The 11693-nt window shown below is 36.0% G+C and overlaps 2 protein-coding genes and 1 long non-coding RNA gene across 3 annotated transcripts; 1 reads left to right on the plus strand and 2 right to left on the minus strand.

Moving 5' to 3' along the window:
* The first annotated feature begins 38 nt into the window (after positions 1-38).
* Positions 39-2447, plus strand: LOC147555099 (uncharacterized). Its single transcript, XR_015235372.1, has 2 exons — positions 39-448; positions 931-2447. It is a non-coding gene; the product is annotated as an uncharacterized LOC147555099 (long non-coding RNA).
* A 661-nt stretch (positions 2448-3108) lies between these two features.
* On the minus strand, positions 3109-4293 carry LOC147555100 (uncharacterized). Its single transcript, XM_086657477.1, has one exon. It carries the CDS (start codon positions 4291-4293, stop codon positions 3109-3111), a length of 1185 nt encoding a protein of 394 aa, XP_086513603.1.
* Positions 4294-9650: 5357 nt separating this feature from the next.
* Positions 9651-11693, minus strand: PLP9 (PATATIN-like protein 9). Its single transcript, XM_086663624.1, has 2 exons — positions 10406-11693; positions 9651-10079 (listed from the first exon to the last, which is right to left on the minus strand). Exons 1-2 carry the CDS (start codon positions 11333-11335, stop codon positions 9858-9860), a joined length of 1152 nt encoding a protein of 383 aa, XP_086519750.1. The 5' UTR covers positions 11336-11693; the 3' UTR covers positions 9651-9857.

An 11693-nucleotide genomic window follows, 5' to 3' on the forward strand; every position in this document is an offset into this window, starting at 1 on the left:
TTTGCCAAGGAAAATTCCTTATAGTATCTGGTAATACAGGAGGAGAAATTATTAATGAGTAATAAGATTTAGAAGAGAAATTACCTTGTTTTGTTGGGCACCACACTAGTCTATCAACTTCATCTGTTATGGGAATGTATATACTGTTAATAGCATTTATGCTGGTTTGATCAAAGTATTCACTGAGTATTGCTTGATTCCACTGATTTGATCCCACTATTAGTAAATCAGATACTGTGCTAATATTATTTGGAAGAGGTTTGATTAATTGAGGTCTTTTTTGTGGTAAATCCATTAACCAGGGGTCTTTAGCAACTTTCACCTCCTTTCCATTGCCTATTTGCCAACAGCAATTAGCTTTTAACACCTCCCTGATTTGTAACATAGATTTCCAGAAGTGGGAGTTGGAGTTTTTGATTGATACATCCCAAAAGTCCTCATTTGTAAGGTATTTTGCTTTTAGTATTTGAACCCACATTGCATCTTTATTTGTTAGAATTCTCCATGCCATCTTAGCTAACATTGAGTCATTGACCTCATCTAACTTTCTTATACCAAGTCCACCAAGTTTTTTTGGAGAAGTTATTATATCCCACCTTATGAAATGCAATTTATGGTTTTCCACATCATGTCCCCACCAAAAGCATCTCTCTTCCTTCTCTAGATTCTTGATAGTTGTTTTAGGAATGTTTTGATAGCTAAATGCATAAGTACAATATGAACTTAGAACAGATTTGATAAGAACTGTCCTCCCTGCTTGTGAAATTAGACCTTGCTTCCATCCTGCCAATGTTTTCTTGAATTTGTCTGTTAACCAAGTGTAGTTCTCAACTCTATTTGCAGTTTTCATGATCAATGATCCTAAATACTTAGCTCTATCTGTCATTCTAGGAGCTTGTAATCTGACAATGTATTCATTTTGTATTTCAGGAGGAACACCTGCACCAAAGAAAATAGAAGACTTATCAAAGTTTACTGCCTGTCCTGAAAAACCAGCATACTCTTCCATCATCATAAGAATTGCCTGAAGATTTGGTAAGTTTGCCTCACCAAAGAGAATCAGATCATCTGCGAAAAGTAGGTGGGAAATTGGGGGGCTATTTTTATTCAATTTATATCCATTGTACAGACAACAAGTCTCATAGTGAAAAATAAGTAGGGATAGAGATTGAGTAGTTAAAATAAAAAGGTAGGGTGACAAAGGACACCCTTGCCTAAGACCACGAGAGGCCTTGAATGCCCCATGAATACCTCCATTGATCTGCACATTAAAATTAGCTGTAGTAACACAACACATAATTAGATCTAATATAGTACCAGAAAGACCCATCGATTTAAGAACAGTAGACAAGAAGGACCAATTTACTCGGTCATAGGCTTTCGCCATGTCCATCTTAAGTGAAAATCCACCCTTTTTAGCTTTAGATTTTTTCATCGAATGGAGTAATTCACTAGTAACCACTATATTATCAAGGATTTGGCGATTTGGGACAAAAGCATTTTGTGTCCACATGATATTCTGTTCCAAAATAGGTCGGATTCTGTTGGCAATCAGTTTTGTGATGAACTTGTAAATAGAGTTGCATAAGGAAATTGGTCTGAATTCCGAGGCCATACTCGGATTCCTTACTTTGGGGATTAAGGCAATAGTAGTAAAGTTCAGAGAGGGAAGGATAGAACCTGATTTGAATGCATCCTGAATGAAGTGAACAAGATCCAATCCAATTGTCTCCCAATTGTGCTGATAGAAAATACAGGGGAGACCATCTGGGCCCGGACTTTTGAGGGAGCCCATTTCCATTACTACGTCCTTAATCTCTTCAGTCGAGGGAATTCTTGAGATGTTGACCAGGTCTTCAGACGAAATAACCTTGTAAGCATTTAAAATATCTATCGGGGGGGGAACAACTGGCTCCTCCCTAAACAAATTCTGAAAATATAGGGTAATATCTGATGCAATCTCGATAGGATTGTCGGACATTACCCCTGATTGCAACCTCAGTTGACTAATTTGGTTCTTCTGTCTCCTTTGTGAAACCGAGGCGTGAAAAGCCTTAGTATTTCTATCTCCATTCTGAACCCATTTAGTTTTCGCTCTTTGTTCAATTAGGCTTCTTTCTAACTCTTCTAGATAAAGAATTTGTTCCTGATAGTTACTTTCAATTTCAAGGGTTTCATCCGTGGGATCCAATGTTTGAATGTGAAGAAGTCTATGTTTAAGTGACTTGAGCTGATCTTTTATAATCCCGAAACTTCGTCTACTCCATGTTTTTGTGAGCTTTTTAACTTGTAAAATTTTATCATAAAAAAGGCCAGTAGTTGAATCCCAGTTTTGTTGAAAATTCTCCTTATAATTGGGGTGTTTTGTCCAAAAAGCTTCGAATCTCTCAATTTTTGAGAATACATTTGAATTCACCACCATTTTCAATAAGATGGGTGCATGATCACTTGAGTACCTTGGTAAATGAAACAAACCCGAATCCGGATATTGAATTAACCAGTCAACATTGCAAAGTGCTCGGTCCAACCTTTCTCTCGTAATATGAAATCGAGATTTATTATTAGTCCAGGTATAGGCCGGTCCATGGAACCCGAGGTCCACTAGCCCTCCACTTTGAATAAAATTTTGAAATTGATCCAAAAAAGGTATATTTGATGAACCTCCCAATTTTTCTGATCTATTTCCCAAAGCATTCATATCCCCTATACAACAAAGAGGACCATTAGTATTCAAAATTCTCGATAATAATTCCTCCCAAAAAGCAGATCTATCTTGCACCCTCGGCGGTCCATATACGCAAAATAAGTTCCACGATTGGTTCATTGATGGTCCTACAACAGAAATGTGGATAAGATTTTTAGAGGAGAAGACTACATTTATATCTAAACAATTATTCCATAATAAAATAAGTCCCCCACCACGACCTTGTGAAGGAACATGAAATTTATTGGATAAACCTATGCAATCATAATTAGGGAAATTATTCATATTACTAAGTTTAGTTTCCGAAATAAATACAATAAGAGGCCTAGTGGCCGATAGGAACTGAAATAAAGTATTTTTTGTCGTAGCGTTCCCTAGACCACGACAATTCCATGAAAGAATACTCATTCTTCCATCGGCTTTGCGGTAGCCGTAACCGATATAGTATTCACTTCATCCACCATTTGCCTCAACGATCTTTTCTGTTTTCCTCTCGTACGGATCTCTCCTTGAATTGAACTCTCTGGAGTTATAGCTTGGAGTTGTTCTCGGTCAGCAATGGATGGAATTGCACCCGATGTTTGAGTAATATGACCACCGACTGATCGACCGTGATCGGTCGATATCTTTGACCGTTTAACCTGTACCAAATCATCCAAAACATCTCCAAAATTAGCATTAAGATCTAAACCAACAGGCAATTCAATATTATCTCCTATTTCCGAGGGATTTCCCAAAATCCCGGGAAATTCCGAGTAGGTAATGCCTGAGAATGAGTTTAATTCTCTGACCGATCGGTTAGAGAAAGGGATTTTATACTCAATTGGGTACTTAGGCTCCATAGCCTTGAGCACACGGGCTCTGTCCTCAGCCGTTAGGTCCTGCTTAAGGAAGTCCCCATACAAAACCATTTTAGGGCAGAAGTTTATAGAGTGTCCTATTCTCCCACACGAGAAACAGAATCTTGGTAGTCTCTCAACTCTGATCTCAACCGAAATTAATTGATAATTCGACGTTTTCAGGTTAACCCTCTTAGGGAAGACATTAGATATGTTGAATTCCACTCGAACCCTCCCATAAATAGACCATTTTGCCGCATCGTCTTTAGTAGTTGGAATGTAATTTCCCATAGTGCCTGCAAGTCTATTAACTATAGATGATTTTAAATGACTCAAAGGTATCCCATGCAACTGAACCCAGAACCAGGCTGTGTCAAATGAATGATCAGCCGGTGCTTTAGTAGTGTCACATTTCTTCAGTATAATGAGATCTTCAAGAACCACCCATGGTGACCTGTCAAAAGCCATATCCAATTCAGTCCCAGTAGAGAATTTAATGAGAAAGATGTTATCTTTAACTTCAGTAAGGATAAATCGATTTGGCCCATTGATAATTTTCGACAGTCGATTCATAGCTATCCCAATCTCAATCCTTCTCCCACTGATGAACTTAATTACACCCGTTTTGTTAATCCCATTGTCTGGATCTTCCACTTCTGTATTCTGTTCCTCTTCTACCGTGAGAATCGGGTTTTCTTCTGTGGTTAAGGCTTCAAATTGTTGTATGAATTGTTGATTGACTGGAGTCATGATGAAAATCGAATGAAAGAAAGAGAATAATAAGAAAGGAGAAAGATTAGAGGAGACTTAATCTCACGAATAAAAGGAAATAAATCTAAATAAAGATTGAATCAATAGGATAACTGCCAATAACCGAAGGAAAAGGCTAGCATTTCCCCGGTAACTGCCCTATTAAAACCGAATAACCGTAATTCTAGGAGAAAAATAAGGTGGCGCCACCAATTAAGGAAATCGCTCCGCTGCAGAGTGAATTGAGTATCTGGTTTTTACCCACACTAATAATTTACCATAGTGTAGAACTTAAATTTTTAGATGGTAAAAAAGTGTAGGATGCATGAATAATAGTGGCAATATATAGATAAAAGTGAATAGTGATGAAGTAAGTCAGAAAACAAGGCAGAAGAGATGATATGACAGTCTGTGTGTGACAGTACAGTAGTATATACAATACAAGTACTTGAAAGAAAGAATTGGGAAATGATGAATTAAAATGTGGGAGTTCAACAAAAAAAAAAAAAGAATTAAAATGTGGGAGTTCAACAAAAAAAAAAAAAAAGAATTAAAATGTGGGGATTTGTTAGGCATAATAAGGGCCTCCTATCCTAGCCCTAGGGAGAGACAATTTAGAGAGAGAAGCTTCGTCGTTATTGCATGTGTGTAAGAAGTATAAAGAAAGATGTAGAAAATCAAGAAATAAAGGAGACAAAGAAATCTTATCACAATCTTCTTAATTTGTATACAACCAACAACTATTCAGAAGACTGTACTACTTAAGAGAGAGAGAGAGAGAGTCAGATAAAACTAGTGAGAGAGAGAGAGAGGGTGGGATGCACACGTGTGGATGATCTTTGAGACATGGCAAATGGGTGAGAGTTGAGTCAGTAGTTAGACAGTTAGTCATCAGCTTTGCTGCTTCTGCTATTACATGCATACATATGATCCACCACATGTTCAGTCTCAAAGTCATCTTTCTTTGACTTGGGGTCAATTCAAAACTAAGTGCAACTATAAGCAGTGACCAGACCCATTAAAGTAAACAAGCACCTGTTGAAATCAAATTGGATTTTGGCTCAATCCGACTAGTTGAACTCAGAAACGGAACGCACCGTTATGTTCCTCTGGGCGAACACGCCCACATGTGAACGACTCGCGTTCTCTCCGCGTTAAATGCCCTGATCTAACGGCTGTGTGGGGATCCCTCCGAGATCTTGGTAGGACACGTCAATTAGGGTTGGGTCTACAAAGATCTCCATCTATCGACCATTTTGGTCGTATGTTGGGTAAGTTTCGGGACGGATCGATCGTGTCACGTTCCCTCCGCGAATTTAAGCCAGATCCTGCAATCTAAAAGGCAACGAACAAGATCAGCTTACAACCAGCTATTTTTCAAGAGTTGTCCCTACAAACTAAGGGATGTGTCCCCAAAAACCAAGGAAAGTGTCTTTAATGAATGTGTCAATTCTGTTCCCACATTCAATCCATCATTTTCTCGTTTGAATTCAGTATTCGAAGTGTGTAAAGAATAAAAATCTGATTTCAGAAATAATTATAGTTTGTCTAGAATTCGAAGAAAGGAACATCTCAGTGAACTCATAAACATTCAAGTGTCTAGAAGATCAAGTCGCATCAGTCAAGAAGCTCGTAATACTTCTGAAGCTTCGGCCCGCTTTCAGAACTTTTAGAATAAACGGAGGCTCTGTTATAATCAAGACAAGACATAGGGAGTTTGTAATCACGACTACAACCCAAAGAAACAACAACAACCACACCTATGCAATCCACAAATTTCGCTCAACTGAGACTAAACCACTTCTCAGTTCAATATATTGACTCTGCAAGTCGTCTTTATCTTTGTATTTTTTTTTTTTTTTTTTTGTTGAACTAGTTTATCTTTGTATTCTATAAATAAATAGATACTAGTACATAATACGAGGGATAGAAAAGACAATAAAACAAACAATAGGCAGCTGGCGTGGGAAATATCATATATATTAGTGAATGGTATGGATTCGTACAACAAATAAGTAAATGAGTGATCAAGTAGACCCTGTACTTCTAATATTCATCCTGTAGGACCTGTACCTCCTCAACCCGGCCCCCACTCTCTCACTATTTATTGTACAAGTGACCGTACTATAAATAATTCAATTATTCTATTTCTTTCTCAATTATAGAGAGAAAAAAAGAATTAAACCTTCTTTTTTTCATTTCACTATTTTATTTTTTATCTCTATTGAAAAATATTTTAATTTAAAAGATGATTAGATCACATCTTCATAATTTTTTAATGTCTTATATCCACCAACGTATATCGTAATTTATTTTTTTTTTAAATAATTTCAAAAGAATAAATTAGAGAAATGTATGTATCTTCACAACTACGGTGTCTTAGATACGAACTTTAAACTATGATTATTTCACTATACTCATTTGTTTGATGTGATCACAAGTTAAATTTGTTTATTCATATCGTCATCTAACTTAGGATACCAAATTAGTCAAGGATAGTTCAAACAAAATACTAGCATAAAAGGTGGGCCATACAAATATCAAAGAGAAATTGGCCATGATTGAGTTTGTTTGGTGGAATAAAATGATTGTAAGTTTCAACAAAAAAAAATAAAATAAAATGATTGTATGTATAATTGGAATATTCTAACTTAAGGTTTAAACTAATAGGAGTAATTTATAACATAAATATTATTACTTGGGTCTTAATCAAAATCGATTCTTGAGTGACCTACCCAAACACTTCAAACCTTTTTGGTTCTTTTTCACTTGTCCCCATCAAACCCCTTTTTACCGCATCAAACTTTGTGTTATTCAAACATTAATTTCATACTAATATACATGTATATAGGACCCCCCCCCCCCCCCCTCCCCCCCCCCCTCCATTTCGTAGAATTTTTTTTAGTTGAGTACTCAAGTCTTTTTGAAATTTTATTTGGGTCCATCAAATGATGGTGATTAGTTAATTTGGACGTTTGTGTCGGCGCCATTAAAGACACTTATTATTATGAAAATTGTTATTTGTTTCCTAGGTTGAATATCTTTTTCATGTTAGATCTCCCTATCTCGATCGTTGATTTTCATAGTATCTTGTGAAATTGATAAGGAAGCAAATATTCTTCTTTCCTCCAAGATTACTTTATTATATGTTGATCCTAGACATTCTAAGTCGTATACATTAGTCTTTAAAGGCCATCATAAGGAGCCTAAAGAGTCTATCTAAACTAGATTTACTCAATTCATACTAAAGTTCAATAAACCTTAGATTTCACTTCCATTGGATGAAATTTGTGACCTCAAAGGCACGAGGTGTGTCCAACTACTACACCAAAAAAATAGTGAACCAGCAAATAACTATTTAAGCTAATGATATAAGAAAATAAATTAATTGACAGGACATGAGTAGAGTGATGATTCAAGCAATTACTTCAAATGAAGTTGTTTACTTTGCCATTAATCAAATTGATGTAAAATAATTAAGAACATCTACTCAATGTTCCTCTTTTATCACTCTCTTAAATTTTAATTGTAGTCAAATAGGAATTTCTAATTCTTCTGTTTTGGATTTCATGATTGATCAAATGGATTTTGAGTGGCCGACCAACCACTTAAGCAAACAAACAACACTCTCTTTTGAGTCTTCGCTCACTTTTGTTTTTAATCATCAATTAACTTTGCTTAACAACCGTTTTTGATAAGTTTAAATTCAAATTATTTGAATCCCCACTAAATAAATTGATTATAGATATGCTTTAATTAAAGATACAAATAGAAAACCCTATCAAAGTTTGTAAAAACACCACAAAACCAACAAGGGTTATCTTCTAGTCTTTTTTTTTTTTTTTTTGGAAGTATCTTTTACTCTAATCTTCAATAGGGTTTTAAGCTTTTTAGGTTTAGTTTATTAGGGCTTATCTATTTCCATCATTCTCCAACTAACTCTTTCAATGCATGACACACTTTAGCTCCTCACACATAGACAATGATGGGCTTCTTCAAACACGAAACAGAAACACATACTAATTTGTAGCACAATTTAAAATCGCACGAGTTACAGAGTCGTATGAATTATGTCTTAAATGATATTGTTAGTTTTAGCAGTTCCAGATGCACTACTTTAAAACGTGTTGAAGATATCTTAGCACGAGTTTTTTGAGGGTTGGAAATGGAAATCAAACATCATATATCTACATTAAGATAGAGATTTTCTTGCTCTATCCCCATGAACCAAAAATAGATACTCTCACCTAGAGACTCAAAGCGAGATAAGATGTTATTTGGGTAAGTTGTCTTTCACATACATAAAAGTAAACAAATAAAGGTTGGACTCCTTAACAAAAAAAAAATAAAGGTTGGATGGGTATAGCCCCCACAATACCTACCCAAGCTTTTTATTACATGGGGCACCAAAATGTTTGTCCCTTACCGTATTTTGTCTTGTACAGTTGGGCATGAACACCACATCCACACGTGTGTCACATTAAAATGTCAACCATATATGGTGTATCCGCTCGTGTGCTAATTGTATTTAGTATTGTCTTTATAATTAATGGAAAAAATCTTTTTGACAAATAAAAAAATAGAATATCTAGTGAAATTTACTTCAGTTGAACGGGAATATGTGTGCCTATTGAAGAGACCACAGTTCGAAATTTAACACCTTTAAAAGAAAAAAAAAATGAGAATGAGACATCTATCTTATATACTAGGACTTCTAATAAGCTTTGGCCGGTAAGAGTTTTTGTAGATAATTACTTAGTGGTCCATTTTTTTTCTTAAATTCGTTTCATCCCCACAGAAAACGAATGTTCATGACGACAATGACATATGTCATGGATGCAATTAAATTCATACAGATATTATTCAAAGTGTGGTCCATCTGAAATTAGGCCATGAACATAAAGAGAGGCTTACATCAATTTAGAGGAGGACAAAGTCTCCCTCTACACTTAAACCTCCTTTATAACTTCTATGAGTAGAGAGCAAATAGTAAGAAAAGGGAGAGGGAAAAGAAGAAAAAGGACAAAGTTGAGAGGAAGAAAAATGATGTTAACTCCTATTTAACACAACTATAAACTAGAAAGATCAAAATAATGTGCTAGAGTTGTTGTAGAATATCTAAGCTAAAACGGTAAGTTGAACTACAATTTAAGTTGGGTACTCTGTTTCAATTAGATATTTTTCTCGTAACGAAACTCAATGATCCTCGTTTATAGTACACATCTTCTAATTGAAAGTCGAGTTAAATATTTCTTTTAACTACAAGTATATCTTTCCGAAAAATAAAACAATTCTTTAAAGGTCTAGCTTAGAGTGTTTTGAGTATGGGGGAATCTTGCAGTAGTAGAGTCCAGTACTTTAACAAACAACACTGTTATAATTGATACTTTGATACCAAAGTTACAAAAGTTAGAGACAAACCCTAAAATCCATAGAAGAGAATCAAGCTAGCTTTATATAATAATATTAACCACAACTTCTTATTATAATTAAGCTATTTAACTCATAAACCAAGAAATTAAGGGGGTTAATCCAAATCAAAACAAAACTAACTAAAACACAAACTAACGTCCGTTAACAAGAGTATTAACGGCGTTATCCTTGCATGGGCTTGGTGGTAAACTACTCCTTCCTGTAGCAACAAGTCGTTGAACAAACTTTTCGATTCTCTGTCCGTTAGTCTCTGTTAATAAACGTTTTCCCCCGAACGGCAATGACTCAACTCCTCTTTCACTTAACACTTCTTCCATTGACGTTTCAACTTTCTCCGTTATATAACTGTTTGCCTGTGATCACATTCATTCACACATCTATTAACACCGTTAATTAACCATCACTAATCTAACTATTCATTTCTAAATTCTGAAAGAGACAAATGACGATACTCTGCTTGACCCTCAAGTAAGTAGAATGTTGACTGATCTAGGTAGACGGACAAGATTTAGAGAGAGAAGTGAAAAACGTCGATTCTTTCTCTAAATCCTGCACGTCCACCTAAATCAGTTAGGACTCTACCAAATTAAGGGCCTTCTGGAATATCATTTTCGTAACTCAATACAATCACTAAAGGAAGATAAACTCAGACTTGTTAAAACTAGAAAAGATTTGTTACCTGAATTCTCACGTAATCAGTTTGATTCCAACAAAATGCGTTCCCTAACATTTGATCAACGGTCTCAGAAACTCCATCGAGAACAATGTTAACAAGTGACGGAGTCGAACACTCTCCGTTCCGCTTTAACGGTGTTGATAACGTAGAACTTAACGGACCGTTACCTAACGATAAAACAAGTAAATCTTCAACTCCGTTAACAGACGGAAAATCTCGTTTGTTATGTAAGACGTGAGTAACGGCAGCAGCAGTTGGGTTATTCATAACTAAACCTCCGTCAATCGCTAAACAAGAAGTTTTTCCATCAACCGATGTTAAATCGAACGGTTTAAATAGGTTCGGAGTAGCTGATGTGGCTCGGCAAATTTTCCAAAGCTCGAAATTAAAGCTGGGAGACTCGGAAGCATCGGCTCGGGAAAAAACGAACGGTCCAGAACTTTTTAGATCGTAACAAGGAATAAGCAGAGGCTTACACGTGTCTTTTATCGTTAAAATCGAACCGTCCTCTCTTCTTAACGCTTCCTTCAAGATTTTATCAACATTTGTACAGGAAAATCTCCGGCGACGGTGAATAACGCCGACGGTCTTTAACTTGAACATTTCCGGTTGTTTTTCAGTTAAGAATCTGACAGCTTCTTTAGCAGAGAATAACGGACGGCCATTACCGTCATCGGAAGTTAACATTGAAGCATAAATAGCACCAATGCCAGTACCGGCGATTAAATCGAAGAAATCAGAGATACGTGAGTTAGGATCTCCGGTTCTAGATTGGATCTGATCTTCAAGATGAATTAATGATGAACCTGAAATGAAACCTTTGATTCCACCTCCATCAATACTTAAAATTCTAGTTTTCTTACCTTCACAATGTGATAGCCATTTGTGTTCTAGCTTGCTGAAGATATCTAATGTTATCTTATCAAGATCCATCACTTTCTCTCTCTAAAAAATCACTTTCTCTCACTAAAACTGAACAGATTTTTTTTCTTGATTTGGTGATTGATTGAGAGAGAGATATTTAGAGTAACAACAGCTATGAGGAGTGTTGGCTGTTTACGAGACGGAATCCGTGAAAAAGGAAGAGCTCATCACGCTTGTTTAGTGAGAAGCATTAATGGCGGATAGTCTCAGAAACACTTTCTCTCTCTAAAAAAAATTGAGAGAGAGAGTATTTTCTCTCTCTACTTTATCTCTCGGACTATAACTTCCTCTGGTAATGACAGTAGAGAGAGAGAGAGAGAGAGAGAGAGAGGGAGGTTAGGTCAGTGATGAAAGTCGAAGTGTGAGA

The sequence above is a fragment of the Eschscholzia californica genome, unplaced genomic scaffold (genome assembly GCF_041429995.1).
Source record: "Eschscholzia californica isolate CP2 unplaced genomic scaffold, dmEscCali1.0.p SCAF_2, whole genome shotgun sequence".
In the NCBI taxonomy this organism is placed as follows: Eukaryota; Viridiplantae; Streptophyta; class Magnoliopsida; order Ranunculales; family Papaveraceae; genus Eschscholzia; species Eschscholzia californica.